This window comes from Anas platyrhynchos, chromosome 25 (assembly GCF_047663525.1).
Source record: "Anas platyrhynchos isolate ZD024472 breed Pekin duck chromosome 25, IASCAAS_PekinDuck_T2T, whole genome shotgun sequence".
Lineage (NCBI taxonomy): Eukaryota > Metazoa > Chordata > Aves > Anseriformes > Anatidae > Anas > Anas platyrhynchos.
Window position 1 is genome coordinate 3,812,410 of NC_092611.1, and position 19,560 is coordinate 3,831,969.

General features: G+C 41.0%; 1 protein-coding gene across 2 annotated transcripts; it reads right to left on the reverse strand.

Annotated features, from left to right (window-relative positions):
* Positions 1–528: 528 nt before the first annotated feature.
* KCNJ1 (potassium inwardly rectifying channel subfamily J member 1) lies at positions 529–18,864 on the reverse strand. Of its 2 annotated transcripts, none has more exons than XM_038167599.2 (2): positions 18,684–18,864; positions 529–2,193 (listed from the first exon to the last, which is right to left on the reverse strand). In XM_038167599.2, exon 2 carries the CDS (start codon positions 2,172–2,174, stop codon positions 1,059–1,061), a length of 1,116 nt encoding a protein of 371 aa, XP_038023527.1. In that variant the 5' UTR covers positions 2,175–2,193; positions 18,684–18,864; the 3' UTR covers positions 529–1,058. The 2 variants fall into 2 exon arrangements, with proteins under 2 accessions (XP_038023527.1, XP_071883701.1); XM_072027600.1 differs by lacking the exon at positions 18,684–18,864 and adding an exon at positions 12,035–15,685.
* Positions 18,865–19,560: the final 696 nt, after the last annotated feature.

Sequence of the window (19,560 nt, forward strand, 5' to 3'; positions counted from 1 at the left end):
TTATGTTTTGTTGTTGTTGTTGTTGTTTTGTTTTGTTTTGTTTTTGCTTTTTATTTTTTTGAAGGATACATCTATTGCTGGGAGTTTCCTGTCTTTTCCCAGAGAATTGCTTTTCTGCCAGACATGAAGCAATCAATGTATTCATCTCCCCACTGTGGCTCACCTTCTTTCTGGACAGTTGTCTTCAGATATTTCCAATATATCACAAGTAGTCACCTCCTGGGGGAAATGGAGAGAAGAGTATCTGAAGGATGATGCAAGAATAAGCTTCAAGATTCCTCTTCTCCCATTGTGGTTGTCTCTGCTTCTGCTTGTTTTTCACCTTTTACTTCTTCTACATTTAGTTATTTCCCTGAAAGGAACCAGAGGCTTTCACAGAAGAGAAGCTTTTTTTTTTTTTTTTTTTTTTTAACTAAGTTGTAGATGCAACAGGATGGTCCAAGCCAAGCTTTGTTGTTTCAACTACCTTCCCAAGCATGCCCCATCCCTTAGTGCTCCATTTCTGTAGATGTACCAGCCTCAAAGAAAGAAGGGATTGTTTGAAAATATTTGAAAGTGCTCAAGTAGTTTGGAGCCAAAGAGTCTGCTTTTACAGAGGACTTTGGCAACCAGAAACATACATTTTTTTTTGGAGATTTTGGCTCCTAAGTCCCTTTGTATTTTTTTCGTATTTACCTTCTGTCTCTCCTTTTCATGTTCTCATTCTGACATCTGTGCATCTTTAGCATTATTTAAAGTTTCTCTCCATTTTTTCAGGCTTTTTAAGACTTGCATGCCTCTGAGAACTTAGGTGAGTTAGACACTCCAACTTAGCAGCTTCATAAAATGTCCCATAGGTATAAAAATAAAATTAAAAATTCTATTAAATATATAGCATAGTTAAATAGTGTTCTGGAGATCACTGTGTGCTGGTCCTCTCTGATTTGAGGCTTATGAGAAGATAAATGCTGTTTTAGAGTTAAAACAAATCTGTGTTTCTTTTTTGTTTTACTAAGTTATTAATCTTCTCAAGATTGAATTCATTATGAAAAGAGGTGCAGTCTGGTAAATATTTGGAGCTACATTTTTGTGTCACTGGTTTCACTGCTTTCTGACAAGACAAAACCAGGATTGTCATAACCTTTCTTCTCTTTGGCTTTAGCTTCTTTCTCATTGTAGAGACAGAAGGCACAGTGTGGAGTCTCCACAGCCACAGTCTTGCTGAAGTTCTGGAAGTCTACTCTGTATTTCCCTTCTTTGGTCTTGGACACAATGGGAGCAAAGCGATAACCCCAGAGCACCTCTTCCGGGATGTAAGATGTCCTTACTTGACAGGTAGCACTGGTGGCTTCAACAGTGCCATCTAAAAACACCACCAATTCAAAATCTTGCTGAAGAATGGTTTCTGCTGCCGTGTGGAAGAATGGACTGTTCTTGTCTATGATATGATAAATAGTTAATGGGGAAATGAAGAAGAGATTCTCGTTGCCGGCATCAACTATAAATTCTATGTTGACCTGGTCCAAAATGATTGTCTCACCTTCTGGGGTGATGGTGGTCTTCAGGAGTTTTCCATAGATGTGGCTCCCAATTAGCAGACTCTTCCTGAGGTTTGCTACCCTTATTAGCAGGCAGAGCTTCCCACCACGTTTGCTGATGACAGCGTTCTTACTGAAGGTGATGGTCTTAGCCCGGTTTTTGGACCTTGATATCTTGGCCAAGATGGCACCACACATAAAGGAATTGATGATTACCCCCAGGATAGACTGGAAGATGAGCAGGAAAATGGCAGTGACACATTGTTCTGTGACACATCTGAAGCCATAGCCAATGGTTACCTGGGTCTCCAAGGAAAACAGGAAGGCTGAGGTCAGACCATTGATATTCTCAACACAGGGGGTGTGATTTATGGAAGGGTTGAACTCTGGAAGATCTTTGTGTATGTAGGCCACAACATACCAGAGGAGACCAAAAAGAAACCAGCTGCCTAAGAATGCTGAAATGAAGATAGTCATTTTGTATCTCCACCTCAGATCCAGAATAGTTGTCCATATATCAACCAAAAAGACAAACCTTGACTGCTCTACATTGCCAAACTCTATGTTGCACCTTCCATCTTTAGAAACAAGCCTTGTTCTTCGCCGGCTTCGCTCTGTGATGTGACTGGCAAAGCGTTTCCGGAGGTAGTTGAACATTCCCTCTGCTGATAGTGCTCTGGAGAATAAGAAGTAATAAACATTATGGGTAATGCAGGTCTCATTTACCTGCGGGCAAGAAGTAAAGCCTGCCGAAGTCTCAAGACACTTGCTTAGGAAAAAGTTACATCATTTGCATATTTTCCCTTTGCTACTGGGGAAAAGTTCCAGTAAGTATATGAGGAAACTAACTAAATGCCTAAGGAGCATTCCAGAAAAAAAAAAAAAAAATCATTTTGGCTTGCTCAGTAAACTCGCAAAACTTTGAATCAGTCAACTGTTAACATAGTCCACTGCTCAGCTGAATAAGCGGAGGCATGGAGAAGCAGCTGACTTCATTGTGGACATGAATTGGGAGAGCAGGTGGGAAGTGGCTGAGTTTTGAGGTTTTTCTGCCTTCTAGAAGATGAAGTGGGGACTAAGAAGTACTTGTGTGCATACATCAGCATTAGGAGACCCTGAATGTGACACAGACAGTGAATTTAGGAAGAAATAATATAGGGTGCAGAAGGTCTAATCAAGAAAGGCAGATGCAGTTATTTTTAGCATAGTTATAGACTGGGTTTGAGGGCATGAATTTCAAACTCTGGAAACACAAAAGCTGGGACTATTAGGTCAGAATAAAGTAAATAATTATATTCCAGCAACAGAAGTGTTGGATGTTTCCTCACCACAAAGGTAATGCTAAGACTAAAAGGGTCAGATTCTGAAATCCACCCTTAAAGGAAAATGTAGCTCTGTGTCCCTCTTAATTTTGTCCTTTGACTGACCATGTTAACAAGAGACCCAGACAATATGAATCATTGATGGGGAAAATAATACAGATGTGTTCAGACTAGAATTTGGATCAGCCTACATTTGGGAAGTTCCCAGATTTGGAGTTATTCAGACATGCAGGCGTGGGGTGAGGTTGATCCACTGTAGAGTTAGCGATTGTTGTGTTCGGAGGCTGATCTAGGGTCAGATTTTGACCCATATCTTAGAAGTGTTCTTAGAAGAAATAATTCATTTCAGAGCTGATCACCCTTCAAGCATAAAATGTGTTCCTTTGCCAGAGAAGATGTGTTAGATTAGCTAAGCCACCCTGGAAATGTACCCTGTATGCCTATTTATTTAGCCTTTTGTTAAACAAAATTCTTCTTGTGTAGCTGAATGTACTGTACTGTAATCACATTTCTTGGGGGCAAAATGCTTCAGCTTAAAAAAAACTCAAATTAAAAACGTGAGGGGAAACTATTCTCCTTGGTGACTCACACAAAGGATGCCTTGAGTTTACCGTATCTCTAAGGGCATAAAGTCCCCAGCCATGCAGAGACTTGAACGTTTCAGGGACCTGCAGCTACTGTGGCTACTGCTTGCTTTAGAATGAGGTGGCAATTAGTAGTGCATCTCAGATGAGGTGGTACTGGGGACTTTGTAACTGTTTGCTATTGTTTTGTTGTTGTTTTGCTGTCATTTTACCCTTCCCAATAAAAGGTGGCATTGAACACTTACCAATAATTTTTGAGATGCAAGCTAAAGATTTTCATTACTAGCCCAAAATCACTGTCCCACCCTGCCTTCCATTTTTGCTAGGTGCAAAACACTTGAGCACAAACTGTAGTAAAACCGACTGCCCAATTTTCACTTGATTTCAGTGGGAAATATGTGCTTAAATACCTGCGGGAAGAGCTACTGAGCTGCCTCAAGCCTTGATATACTCTATCCAGAATGGGAGTAATCCATAGGAATATGAAGTGGATTACATATATTGACATGAGTTGTTTACTGTGAAATTTGTATTATTTAGATTAAACAATTTAAATGTTAGGTAATTGCCTATGCCAGTTGTACAGCTGACTCCTAATTGCCAGTAAAGGAAGAGTATGAACCCTCTGAGGAGCCACTTGTCTTGTCTCCACACTTACGAAGTAATAAGCTGTTCTTTAGCAAATCTTTCTTTCATTTACTCTGGAGGCATCTAGATTGACTTGGAGAAGCTGCCTATTGTTTTAGCTGGCTAAAACAAGTCTTTCCATTAGACGTTATGCTTATCGGGACCACAGATTACCTTTTGATACAGTAATCAGTAGCAAAGGGAAAATATCAGTAAGTAAAAATTAATTACATTTTGTAAAGCCAGAAGTAAATTCTGTGATTTGATGTCCTTGCTTGTATTTGTTTCTCTCCTATATAGCTACTTTTTTTCTGCACTTACAGTGAAACCACCTTTCTCTGCTTATTACATTTAGGATGACAAAAATGAAGGTCATTTGTAATGTAGCTTTTCACTGCTTAAAATTTTTGCTGTTAATTTATTGCTTGTGACTGTAGCTGACAAAGGTTAAACTTTAAGCAGGTACCTGAGGAAGGGGGAGAATGAGGTCAGTTTCTAAACAATCCTCAGGTTTTATTTTCTTGACGCACTATTAATGTGTTCATGTTAATGCATACTTTGGGGGGGGGGAGGAGGGAACAAAAAAAAACACACCATTAATGTGCAACACACCATTCCCAGAAATGTTCCAGTGTTTAACTCCCCTGTGTGTGGAAATGTGCAGCTTCAGCTGTCATTGCTATTTATCTCGTCCTTTTTGGCAGCAATGTGGACACTGTCAGTATCTGAACAGAGGCGGTGCAAGATGCCCAGATGCCACACCCTGTGCATCTTACGCTGTGTGTGTGTGCTTTTGGCATAGGTCAGCTCCTAATCCTACTGAACAAGTGTGGAGGAGAGAAATCTGAGGGAAAAAATGGGTTTTTAATCTAGCCATCTTTCCTTGTAGGGTTGTGACAAATCGTTACCACAATTCTGGTAGGTCTGATTCAGCCCTCACTAGAAATCTTTCAAAATTTGACAAGGATCTGGACATACAAATCAACAGATAATAATCACAGAAGAGATGATGACAGCAAGCTAATCAGCATGGTCCAAGCTGCAACCTTGAAAATAGATCCCCAACTACACCATTATTTTCCTGCCTCTTTAAATCTTACACTGTCCTCAGACTGTTTTACAAGCCCTGTTTTAGCTATCCTCAAGCAGATCAAAGTCTGAAGAATTACACCCTTCTTCAGGCAGGATGACAAAGGGAATGTCCCTTCATCAGATCTTTCTTGGTCCCCCACACAACTGAAGTGTGTTGATTCTCTTCGGCAAGACAAAAATTCCCCCCTGTATAAGCATGCTGCAAGTGTATCACAGACTGTCTAGAGGAGATTATATAAAGCATGTTATATAATATAGCACTTGGCCCTTTCAGTTAAAATCAGCAAAGGTAACCCAACTATGTCTTAGCTAATATTTACCAGAATATGTTTCCTGCTGGGCCCAAATAAATGTGGTATTGCAGTCTGCATGTGAAATGTCTTGCTGCAGGAGTCAGCAACATTGCTGCTGTCCCCCGGCATATTTTGTTCATAGAAGGTGCACTGCACCGCTTCTATTAAGCGATAGGACCTTTACCAGTAGAACCACTCTGACTACAGATTACAGGTCAAGGTTAGCTACAAAAACAAGGAGTCTCCACTTTGCTGTTCCAGTCTCATATTTCACAGCGATCACTGGTATAAGCAGAAACTTTTAGATTTCCGTGCTCAAATTCCTGATCTTTCCTAACTAACCAATTCCCTCTACCCAGAATAATTTATAAATGCTAAGAAAGTTAGTTCTTTAGAGATGCATTTCTGCTTTTCCTCCCTCTATATTCCTGCAAGTAGCTAACAAGAACCATAGAGTTCCTGATTGTTACATACCGACTGGAGTTCCTCCGCTCACCCAGAAATGTAACTGAGTGGTCCTCTTCACTCCTACTTGTTTTCAATTGAAAAATTTTGAACGCAGGGGATAATGACCAGGAGCTTTAACTGATCTTTGGGTAAGTCCTGAGTGCAATGCTGGAAATCCGGGGAAATGGCTTTAATCTCAGTCACGTGCAGCACTGGTGGAGATCAGTGAGTGAAGGAAAGGGAAGGTGTTTGAGGCTTGATGGAGGTCGGACAAGAACAATGCTTTGTCACTTATTATTTCACTGAAGTTTTGATACCCATAGCTTCAAACATATTTCTTCCCTCAGCAATGGATGTATTAGCAAAGTTGACAGAGACTAATCATTAGCGGGAGACAGCATAAATGAAAAGCAGCCCACAGAACTTGCAACTTTTGACAGAAATACATTTTTATTAGGGATTCAGATGAAGTTCTATTGAGCTTCGGCAGAAGAAAGGGGGATACAGAGTTAAAGGGTTGTTTTTTCAGTCCCATTTTAGTCTTTTCAAAAATCAGGTCTTCTTTCAGTCCTTTCCATAGTTTCTTTATGTTGAACTTTCTCTGAACAAAGTATGTGAAATATCCAATTCCTAATACATCATAAAATCCCTTTCTTTTACTAGAAAAGCCAACTACAACACTTAGTCTCATTGTGTATTTTCTGCTGGCTGCTTTACTACTGAGAATTTTAGAGATTACAGCTCATTTGCTTTTCAGTAGATGCCCTGGCCAAAGCAGGAATTTGCCTGCTGGGATGGGAAGGCAGTAGCAGTATCCCAACTCCCTGTCTCACTGCTTTTATCAAAATTATATCAAAATCAAGGACTGCCAAAGACAGCTGGCCTTGAATTAAATCAATTGTAAGTATAACAAGAATATAACCTTGCCTACAGCAGCCAGTTACAGTTAGCCCTAGGGATTTTTCTAAAAAGAATCTGATTTACACCATCCTCTATGCCCACTTGATCTATGACAGACATGTTAACAAAGGGACCAGAAATGCTGGTACTGTCAAAATGACACAGGCAAGCTTTCTTCTTGGACTTGGCAATGTCATTGTTAGGTATTTATTCCTGATATCAGATCTGAACACTGAACACTGTGGCTGTACTTCCAAAGCATTGACTGAAATCCCAGTTACACCTGGGAGACGTGATCCTTCAGTCTGGTGCAGCACGCTAGCTGGGAGTCTTGGAACAGCCCCACTCCAAGTGACTATGTTTTGCTAACCTAAAGTCCAACTGGAATTTCTAGTGGGTACACCAAAGGATTTTATCCACTGCCTTGTCCCCTCTCCTACAAAGTAGAATTACTACAACATGTTGGAGCTGCCCATTCCAGTGATGGCTGTTTTCAAGCAAGAGAGGCAAGGTGGTACCTTCCTCTTCCTACCTGTGGGCTTTGCATTTTCTGTAATCACTGTGAATATGAAATATCTTTAGAACATGGCCTTTTGTCTCAGATTACTGTAAACACATAAGTATGATCTATCCAGCTTTATGTGAGTCCAACTTATGTGAGTGCCCAACTTATCATCTGTAGTAAGAGGGGAAGAAGGTTTCATCCTTCTGTCATTCAAACTGTGTGAATCAGGAGTGTTCCAGCCACCCCTGGCAGTGATAGCACAAGTACATGTGCCGTCTCCTGCCTTGCTTCCCCCATGCCCTGTTTTTTAAAGGAAGGAAACCCGTATGGACTGATGTATGGGGTGTATGGACTCTCCAGGAACCATCGTTATGTAAGAGACTAAGACTTCAGGAAGATGTCTGTAATGCCTTGTCATCCAGTTACAGTAGGGGTTTCTAACCCACTACCTTAATTGGATCTTCCTTCTCATTGTACTTTGTGCATGCTTTATGGAGTTTGCTCTCTGCTTTGTTCTGCTGAGCACCCCTAGTGCCACTCACTTGAATGTGCCTTGGAGCCGTACCTTTCACAGAGGTGTCTGATAACTCACAGTAGCTGCTTGCATCCAGAAATGTTGCTCACGCTATGCCTGCTGCACATAGCTTGAAAAGATAGGCTGCAGTTTCCCCTCACAAAGCTGACTTGAAAGAATAATTCACAGATGAGAACACAGGCAAATGAGTAAATGAAAGAACGTGCACCACAACAACGGGCACTTGAGAAATCATATTTCCTTGGAGGCTGGGACTCTTTGGGGTCCTCAAAGGTTAACACACTTCAGGTGTACAAATAAAAGGTTTACAGCAGTAAAGCCAGTGCTGTCATTGTTAGCAATTAATATTATGGCACTTAGTGCTGCACACGAAGTTAATCCATGGCTGCATTTACTGAGGGAGAGAGCCTGAAGAGGTCAGCTGCGTAGAGAGCATATGTCTCATATGCAAACACGATCGAGGCTTTGGTAAACATACAAAAGCAGCATTTCTTCCTGCCTTAGGAGCCACAGAGGCAAGAGGCCAGCCCAGATACTCCCTTTCTGCCACTTACTGGAAACGTGGCACTTGTAAAACAGCTGTCTAGACAAAAACATTTGCCAGCACTCTCTAGCAATGATCACTTCATAGGGACTAAAGGAAACTTCATTATTTGATTATATATTTTTGCAGTGCCAGACTAATTTCTCAGCTAGACTGCATCTCCCATAGCACCTTCTACTATGACAGAGAATTCCCATGTTGCAGATGATCCACTTCACCCTCAGGATATGTCATGAGATATGCATTCATGCTGGGTATCTTGCCTCTGGAGAAGAGAGAACTGGGAGCTACGCTGTCTTTACCATGTAGTGGGATTTCCCAGCAGAACTATTTCTATTTTCAGACAATTAGGTTTTCACTGAAAACATTAATTTTTCAGTAGGAAGTGGCTCTCTGGGAGAAATTATTTCTCAAGCAAATTATATCTTTTGGGACTTCTCTTTGGTCAAAAGAAAAAGATTCTCCTTGCAGTGTTTTTGTGTGTGATGTGTCATTGCGGTTGCAAAAGAAAAAACTGGGGCTTTAATACATGCAAAGTGTTATGCTAGTTGAGTATTCCACTTACTGATTTACTGAGAAATCTTGAAAATAAAATATTTTGTTTTCTGTTAAATTTTTCAAAGGAGAAAGGCAAGTTTTGTCAAGTCACTTTTCTTTTTGGTTGCCAGAAAAAGGCATTACACTCCAAAGCTGTGGGGATGGAGGCTGTAATAAGTCTCACCTGTGTGACTGAGCAGAAGCAATCTGTAACCACAGAGCTTATTGCAGTAATGTGTGTGCTGGGAAGGCTGTACAGCATAAACACCACCTATAAAAGTCACGGTGAAAATGGACACAGTCATGTGAGCCAATTCTGCACACACTCTCATTTTGTTATTCTTTGCTGAATTATTAAAGGGGTTGAATCATTAACTTACAATTTGTTTCTGCAGATTGGCAATGTCAAGTCTCAGTCATCAGCTCGGTGCACTGAAAGGGCTTTCTGCAAACGCCCTGAAGGCTGAGAGGCAGCTGACTCAGGCATCAGCCACACAGCTAGAAGACAGCCGCTACCCAAGGCGAGACCACCTTTGAACACTGTGACAGTTCTGACCCCGATTTGGCATCTAATCTCAAGGTGTCTCAGCTTTACCCTGTCATTTCAGAGCTTCCATTCACGTACGCTCTTTCTGTCCAACCTGTTGGTGAGTTTAAATTGATAGTGGCTCTGTACCACCTCAAAAAAATACCTAGCAATGGGTATGACAGAAAATAATGACAGAAGGACCTAGAACCAACAGAAAATATTTGGCATGGTTACAACAGCTCCCAGCATGGTTGGAAGAAGGCTCAATGCACAAGAAAAGCATGAAGTTGCTCTCTTTGCACTCTGCACAGCACTAAAGAAAAGGAAGAAATTAAATGTTGCCGTGATACCAAGTTTTCTCACTGTAGTTCACATCACAGGGTATAGCTAATTTGAGTAGAGCTGCAGTAAGAGAATACTCAGAACAGGCTGCAACAGCCTTGCATGCTCTGCTGTGTGGTCACACATGGCATGCTCAGTCAGCCTTAAAGACAGGATTGGATTTACTATTTGACAGACCTGTAACACTCCTTCTGTGTGAAACTGAGGAACATAAGAGAAAGGCAAATGAGCACCTAACCTGGATTATACTGCAGTAGGAAGAGTTGAATTCTGCCACTGTGTTTTGATGACAAAGACTACACACAGTTTAGCAGTACTTCAAACAAATGTTTGCAACTCATGGTATGAACTGCATGCTGCAGTGTTATTGCTCTGCTGCAATCTTTCAGCTGCTTATAGAAACGGGGTAAACAGTGCAGTGGGTGGCTGTCCCAGTCAGCAACTGGGAATAGTTTCATCTAGCTTTAAGAATGCTGTCTTACTGCAGTCCTTACCTTAGCTAGGCTGTGAACTTAGCTTCCCAATCTTTTGTGGTTAGCAAGGTGACTTTAACATTGCTAAACCATCAAGTCAACCACAGCAGAAAAGCTGGAACCTTGATCTTGATAAACCAAATTCAAATCCCTGCTTTGCAAGGTTGCCATTGGGAGCCTCAGCCTCGGGCATTTCTCAGATAGCGAGATTGTGAGGAAAAAAAAGAAATTGGAGATGTACCAGATGATCTGATATATGGTAGCTGCATTCTGCAGCAGTAGCCTGCAGTTCCACCTAAACGGTTAAGGATGTGAAGAGAATAAAGTTGGATTCATTGGTCTGGAAATAAGCAGTTTTTAATCTGTAGTCCTGAATGTGTGGTCTCAGATTGTTTCCATTGCTTTCTAACTCATTTTCCTTGGCTGCAAAGGAAATAACAGTAATTCCACTACTTTATATGCAACTGCAAGGCTATTTTAGTACCGATACTGTTGTGTTGTGTTCTTTTTTTTTTCATGCCATAGAATGTTATGTTATTACAAAGCAACTTTCGGATTTCCTGCACTGAGTAGCATGTTGCTTTAGTAGTAACTGAAATGATCCCTGAACACAGCTGTCATTTATAAACTTTTTTTGGATCTTTCAGGAGCAATGGTGCACTATGAATACAAATTATTGCTATTTTTTCCATGGAGAGGGCAGCTCTTTCATACTTATTTCTATTGCTTTCTTAAGATAAAGAACAAAGTGAGGAAGGTCTTTTCTCAAGATGAAAGTGTGTGTTCATGTGTATCTTTCTCCTTGGAAAATTTATATCACTGAACTGTGTGTATAGTAGTTTCCAGTGTGCACAAATCAGTTGCCAGACATTAAAGACTTGCTACATTGCAGCACAAATTCTATAAAGCTTAATACTCAGAACCTCTCATTTCCCTTCCTTTGATAACTAGTACTCTCATAAGTGAAACCCATGTATATTTTATGAGAGTTTTTTTCTACTATTAGTTCTTTTACTACTTTTCCATCTATTTGTTGCTTTTCTCTGCTAATTGCTTTTATTTGGCATTGTTTTGTAATCCAGTTCTCCTGGTTTCTTGAGTCTGTACCAAGGATTATAGTTTCTCTCTGTAAGAAATATTAGCAGACTACTTCCTTCATGAGCATGTGTTAGGATCCTCTGAAGGACTGTGGCCTGTCTGACATTCAGAAGTGATGTTCAGAAGTTTTCCAGTAGATTTATCAAAGGAGTATCATTCCAGATTTGCTCTCCATTAATAGGAATGTTGGCCTTATTTCCTTGAACTTCCTGTTTTACTCCAGAAGGATAAAGAGAGACCCTGATTCCTGTAATCAGTGAGGTGGGCTACAGCTGGTAAAAGGGAATGGGAGCATCTAGGAGGGACAATGTAGCATCTCATTTCTTACTGTGTGTCTAAAAAGCAAAGAAGCAAACAGTGAGATCATAAAATTGTTAAAAATTGAAATGGCTCATTGCATTTCTGAAGAGATGCACATTCAGCTGTACCCATTTGGATAGTTTAGACTCTCTCATATAGGAAGTAATCGGTCATGCATTTGACTGCAACCCTCAAATATTCTGTGGGACACCTGTTGTTTTTGTTTGTTTGTTTGTTTGTTTGTTTTTTTCCCCCCTTATCTACCATAATGTGCCCCTCAAGCAGTCAAAAAAAAAAAAAAAACTTCAGGGTACTGAAGTTCATGGCAAAGTCATAAAGTAATCTGCCCATCTGACATTCTGCACTTATTGAAACACATGATCACCTACCTGCTGATCTGCCATACTCCTTTTTCTGCTCACTGCGCCTGCAAGTCTGTCACACAGCAGCTGCAAGGTAGATTGGCACTTGCTGGCTGATGCTGCACGCTTAATCAGTTGAGGTTCAACAGTAAGAGTATCAGACATCAGTAGTTTGAAAGATTTCTTTCTGTCATTCAGTGCTCTGATCACAAGCGCTGGCAGCACTGCAAACTTTGAATGACAGATTATGTCCTACTTCTGGTTCCTGATGTCTGATTTCTATGATGTTCAACCAAGCTGTCTAGATGCATCTTGTCCCCTTCCAGTCTCAATAGTTTTTCCCTCATCTCTGCTTGGCTGCTGCATCTTGAGGTGGGTGTCAGCAGTTATTCCAGTGCCTTTTGAAGGGACGCATAGCATGTCCTGCAGCCAATGCCATGGCTTTTAAAATGAGTTTGTGGTCACAAGTTCTGGACTGTGAAAAAGTCTGACTTATGAGGTTTTCAGCTGAAGTCAAAGGTATCAAAGACATTTTGTGCTCTTTAATATGAGGTTTGCTGAAGCAACTTTTGTCTGTCTGAATTAGAGAGACAGAGCCCACCTGTGCCTAACAGATTGATTAAAATGTTCTTGTGACTTACTACAATTGAATGCCATTAAAGCTAAACATTTCAGGAGCAAGTTTTGAGAATCAAATCTCAGATGGCAGCTATTTGTCTAATATTCTCCTTTTTTTTTTTTCTTTCCCACGTCTCCTGCAGAAAGCAAATGACTTTTAGTTACAGAAGAAACCTGATTATTCTCTGAAATACTAAAACCCTGAACTGCCCCTTTCAAGGTAATTTCTGCTTTCAGGGGTATGCACAGTGCCTTTTGAAGGTATTGGGGTACACCAACTGCAAATCTAAAGACAGTCTGCTGTCCCTGGGGTATGCAGTGTTTCACCAGTACAGCTTTTTCTGTTCCAATCCTTCAGTTACTTTTGTGTTCCTAATTATTTATATAAGTGTAATTGACTTGCAAGACATTTCTGGCTTTCAGTGCACACTGAGTGAATTATTGACCCATCACATGGGTCATTGATGTGAAGAGACATATGAACAAACTGGATACAAAATAGCTACTTCGCATTCTTTATAGCAAATGTAAGCCATTAATAACTTTGCTTGATGCACTCGGAGTCTGCACAATTTTAGTTTAACATGCATATGGCTGAGTTCATCCTCAATGTAATTTGAAATTCATTGGGCATGGACTTCATCTCCTTATGCTACTTTAAAATCTCTCCTGTGTTGAGATGTGATATGCTAATTCCAGAGTTTATGGCTGACTTAAGATGCTACATTTGAAAAATCAAATCCAATTAAATCAACTTATTACCAAGGTCAGAGACTAGTATTCAGCACATTCTATTCTTTGTTATTTCACAGTAAAGAGTAAACTTAGCGAATATATTGTGTCTCAACCCATAAAGCAAGCTGACCTGTCCTAATAAGAAGGCTTCTGGCTGCAGCACCTAGGAAGCATAATCAAGTGTTAAAATATTCCCTAGAGAGTCCAAATATTTGAACCTAGTTCCCAGTTTTTCCCTTCTTTTTGTGTACTATGGGACAAGTGCTCTCTCCTCTTAGTGTCTGTTTCCCCATCTACTCATAATATGGAAGTTGAACTAGGATGTCATGTGGATGAATTCAGTGACTGCAAAGAGCATCAGTTTACTGTAGACAGTATTTTAATGGAGCTCTGGTTTTAGGAGATACATAGATAGAAGATGCCCAACTGCCATATTGGTAGAAATTTATTTATTATCATCTAAGAAGAAGAAAAGCTTCTGTGTGCCTAATATCTTAATATTCTCAATAAGGAGTGAAAAGAGGGGCATATACAATGTTTTTCTGAGATGGACAAATATTAAGCTGATTAGTAGGTACTAAGCAGATCAAAGTCTTTAGTTTGAGTGCTCACACTGGGCAAGTCTTGTATTTAAATTATCCTATCAACAAAGTGCCCGGTGGCTCTTTGTGCCTCATAATGTTCAACACCTATTGCATTTCCAGCAGAAGGTCACTGTATTCCAGACAAGACCATACAGACATGAGATTACTGTTGCATTCTTAGATACCCTTTACAAATAACCCACTGCCTCTTTTCCAGTGAAAAGCATAGCTTAATTTGCATAGACATCTTGCATCAGTCCTGCTTGCGTTTAGGAGCTTAAGTCTCACTGAAAATCTTTTCTACAGTGTGGATTCATTCCACCAACCTGAGGGAATTCATCGAAGAGCCTACATTAGTAGCCCAGGTTCTTCAGAGTTCCTCTCCAGTCATCAAAAACTGGCACCTCAAGGTAAATTTCTTCCATCTGATCACTCCTGTCAAACTTAGATAGCTGACTCTCCAGCTACACAAGCTTTAGGTACCAAGATTCCTATTTTAACTATTTCTGTTAAGTGCCTAATTTGAACACAAGGCTAAGTTACTTCCAAAAGCAAGGCTCTTATTTCAGTTACTAACAAGCATTTAGAAATCTTGTGTCAGTTGTCCTAGTTCATACAGAATTCAAAGCAGACTTTGGGATGTGATTTGAGATTTCCATAGTCCTAGCAAAGTGGTGTAAATCTGATGAAGGATTCATTTCACCTCACTTTACCCCTCAAAGTTTTAGGAAAGCCCAGGCAGCTGATCTGGGATACCAGAGCTAGAGTGTAAGAGGACTGGAAGAGCTGTTCTATGCAGCATCTCATCTCACCTGCCCACCACCAGGTTGTGTGGACATCCTGAGTGACAAGTTTAGATATAATATCCAAATTTCAGGTGAATGAAGTCAGATCAACTCCCTTATCTCTTGACCTTACACACACAGTAGATGTTCAGATTGTAGTAGCTGTATCTATGTTGTGAACGTTGCTTCTATAATTCCCTGTTTTTCTCTTTGGGACAGAAAGCTCTAGGGCTTCAAACAGGAAATATTTTGCTGTTTGTTATCTGCTTCATGGTTACTCTGTGAACACTTCTGCCTACACAGAAGCACAGAAGGCAGTTGAGAGAGTTTATTTAAGTATGAGCCAATTTAAGTTATCTTGTATTTATTGTGGGATACTGCAGAGAAGGCACGTTTGCATATCAAAACTCTGTGTTATGAAATCAAGAAACAAATAAAATTTTATCTCTGTGAGCACTCAGTATGGCATGTGCAAACTTATCAGCCACCCACAGGCTGAACGTGGTCCAAGTTACCTGTTCTGTAGAAAAGGCTTGTGAAGATATTCAGGGTGAGCTAACAAAAGAGTGTGAATCTCAGCTGCTAAGCTCCTTCTCCAATATGCCCGCCAAACCACAAGTCTGTTTTGTAGACAAGAAATAGAGCCTCAGACTACACAGTGTTAGTGCATCTTTTGTTGGGCTGTGCTGCTGGAGGAAGAGATGCCTGGCACTTCTGTAGCAACTTTGCTTTGTCTTGTGATTGTATGTAAAGGAGGGTAAAGCTGCATCCTTCTGCCAAACTCCCTCATTCCCACTGTAGTCCAGAGATGTAAGGATGTACCTTAGTGTTACGGTGAGCTGCTGATTACATTTGAAACACAAGAGGACATTAGTAGCTTTCAGGTACAGGATGCTCAAACTTCATGGCTGGAAAGTGCTTTCCACTATCACGCTCCTTCAAGGACCACCTATTTATCCCAGAATATCACTGCTTACCAGCCATCGGGGGGGAGGGGAGGGGGGGGGTCCACAGAACTTCTGCCAAGAAATGTGAATTCCCAGAGCTGTTCTCTGTTACATTTCTCCTGGAACAGTCAAGGGCAGACAGATCTGGATGGAGCTGGAAACCAGCAAGAAACTTGGTGAAAGGAAATGAGGCATGAGAGTCTCTTTCTACTACCTGTCTCCTTCCCCTCTGCCAAAGGGTGGCTGAAGGTTGGGGGGGGGGGGGGTCCCTGCTGCTCCTGCATATGTCAAAACTCACTCAAATGCCTTGGAAGGTTCTGAAATCAAAAGTAGCCTGTGGTTGGTAGCAATGCAATTTGCCTGTTGTTACTAGGGCTGGTGGTTAAGCCAGATGAACGGCTGCCAGTGTAAACATCACTGGGGCATAAGACTTCAAGCATGAGTGTGATAATGGAAAGCAATCTAGAGAAACCTGTAGCATCAACAAGTACTTTTCAGGAAAGGTCAAAGGAGGTTTTTAGGAACTTGCATTGCAAGCCACCTCCTGCGTTTATGGTGCACTGTCTGCAGGGTGAGCATGGGGTGGAAGCTTCTGGTTTCTGAAAATAGTGTATTGACACAGAAGGTCTTGGGGTAGACAGGTCTGAGAGGCAAAAGAGTAGGAGCCAATACAGGAAATCCCACCCATTGCTTCTACCATACTGGTAGAGAGCTTGGAGAGCTTGGGGAGGTCAAAAACAAAATCTGGCTGGCTGCTTTCCCTTTGAAGAGGAAAGTAATAAGCAGGAAGCTTTAGTGTCCCTTGAGGGGATCTGGATTTGACACCAGTGGGAATTTTAGGCTGCCAAATTGGTTTAAGGTAAGCACTACTTTAAAAGTCACGTTAGTGATCCAAACCAAAAGAAACTGAATTGTAGGTGTTTCAAAGCAGGCTAAAAGATTCGTGGCACAAAGAACACTGGCACGACATCACCAGAACAAAAAGAAAGGCCTAAAAAATGAGAAGGGAAAGAATTAAGTGCTTCATTGGTCCTGATTCACAGCTTTGAGCCAATTTTACACTGGACTGATTCTGTTGAAATTAGATGAATTATACCTGTATTCACTTTTAGTAATTGTCCCTTTTGTTCATATTTAGCTAGCCTAGTGGGTAAGTGTTTAGGAAAAACTTTGAAGAACCTAATCTCACATGACAAGTCAGGTACTGGAGCCTGTCTTCTCTGTCCCAGATACTCTGAAAGATTCCTGGGAAAACCAGGGAAGGTGAGAGTACATATTTTGAAGGTGAATAGAGTATTAAAAGAAATGCTTAAGATAACAAAAGTAATTAAGGCCAGAGAGTCTTGCAGATCTCTGACCTAACCAAACAAACTCTTCTATGTTAGTTACCCAGTTCCTTTTTCTTTGGCATTTATATGCAGTATAACCCATGCCTTCCCCTTTCTTTACCACATTCCCAAGCCTACCCCCAGCCCTCCTTCTCCTTCACACCCAAATAAAATCCATGATTAAAGACTTAGTGCCCTTTTGCCCTCCTCTTTCCCCACTCCACACATTGCTTCCACTAACAAAGGCTGTGCTTCCAAGTTCTCACTGACTCACTCCCAACTACTTGCCATTGGCTTTTCATCTTGAGACCAACCCAAGAGGGGAAGAGATGCCCGCTGTTGGTCCATTTCAAGCACACCCCTCCTCACCCGTATGTTCTGTGCCTTGTTCAGCTCCCCTGTCCTCAATCAGGAGCACTGCAAAGCAGGGTCAGGATCCAGCAGCTTGAACTGTGCTGGTATGCACAACAGCAAATTATGGTTAATCAGAGGTATTGGCATGCGCTGAGGTTCTTATGCAAAATCACCTATAAGACTCTGTATGCAAGGAGAGAGAACTTGCTGCCACTGTCCAGCACAAATGGGCTATTTTGACATTTGTGTAATGCACGTTATCACTGTTTGGAAGCCTCTGCTGTGCCTGGGTATTAGATGAAAAGGATCAGTCCCCGGGCATTGCTGTATTTGTGTTAAAACTGAGCTGGTTAGTCATTATGGTACCTGTGTATAGTGCTTATTAACAGTTAGCAGCTGATGACCTAAACTTCTGCTGCACTTTAATAAGTTTTTTAATAGAATTTAAGGAAACAGTGGTAAATATTAGATAAGCATCTATCGAAAAAGTTTGTGGTGGAGGACATAGTGGCGATCAGTACAGAAGGGGCACCTGTTACTTCCTGATCATTCAAACCATTACTGGGTTATTTTCTAGTTTGATTCTGTAATGGAGATTTTTCCCCTCTTGTGCAGTAAAATTGCATCATGCAGAAAATTGGTTTGTTTAAGTAAGAACTTTGGTGTCTTTCATCAAATGTTCTCAGAGAACATAACTAATAATTCATTAAAGGGGCACTGTCAGCTGGAACACTTTAATTACCATTTTCTGACAAGTCAACCCTTAAGTGGTATGTCCTGATTTTTAAATTTATTACTAACACATATGCAGATTTTTCTTTTTCCCTGTTGATGTTTATATGAGTTGAGAAAAGTAATTGACTAAGAGGCTGGGGAAGTCAACCATGCACTACATGTTGTCATGCACCAAATGGGAGAGAATTTAAGGGTGGTTACTTTTTTTTAACAGTACTTTTGAGAAACTCATTACTGTAGCATCTGAGCATCTCACAGTGCATCTGAATGCACTTCTGGTATGCGTAAGTTACTGCTTGAAACTGAAACACAGTGAAGTTACGGTCTAGCTGTAAAGATCGTTAGCTATTTCTTGTTAACTGTTCTGGTGCACATACTTAGCCTTTCAGTAACTATGAGGTCAAGACAGACTGTCTGGTACTAATACAGGGTTAAAACAACAATACTGGCAATAACCACAATAGCTAATTTGCTGCTAACTCGTATCAGCTTATCCCATTGTATTCTGTTGCATAGCCATACTTCAAGGCCCTTCCAGCCTGGTGTCACTGGCAGCCTCCAAGAAAATACTGTGGCACTGAGCCTCTTACCTTGGGTGTTAGGCAGTAAAGGTGACTGCAGAAGGGAGGTGGGAGAAAAAGCTGCCCAGCTTCCTGTATCCCCTAGACCACGTAATTCCCACAGGACTTTGGTCCAACAGCTTCTGTACCAACGGAAGCCAGCCCAAGGCCCTCCTTGGCTTTTATGTGCGGCCGTGTCAGCTCAGACTGGTTGCCAGCTCATCTATATGCAATGGCTCATTAACATTGTGGCCCAGTTTATGTATTCTCTGTGAAAGGCAGAGGAGTGGCTTCTAGGCGGATTCAAAAAATATAGCAGAAGGGTTAAGCTGCTGAATTTAGGGAAAGCAGTGTAATATTACCCAAAGAAGCTGATGTTACTATCAGCAACATCTCCCAGTCTCTTGCCCCATCCCAGCAGTATAAGGCCAACAGAAGTGCCTTGACTACTTGAGGATCGTGCCTTTGTTTTATATGGGCTGTGTGGTCTTGGAACCACACTGGAGGAGGTCTTTCATACCTTCTTTATTCTGCAGAACCCTTTGCAATTTGATTTATTTGGTCTGCATTGTATTAGATGTATGTACCCTTGTTTAGGGTTTCCTTCCTAGATCTGAGCTGGAACCAGGAGTCCATCTGAAATCTTTGCAGAGGGACTGCAAGAGTTAACTGTTTGCAGTAAAGATGCTGCTACTCTCTCTGTATTGCTGTGATCTAGGAGCTTGAAAAAATGTGTATCTCTAGTATTTCTCAGTCCTTTGGTAGAGCCTTTATATCTTATTGTTAAAGGATTAAGTGATTTAAGCCCAGAATCGTCCAACTTACCTATATGCACATAAAAAATGGCGTATCTAAGTTAATTCTTCTGGTTCCCTCAAGTTAGGAAGGCATTTCTTCTCAATCAAAT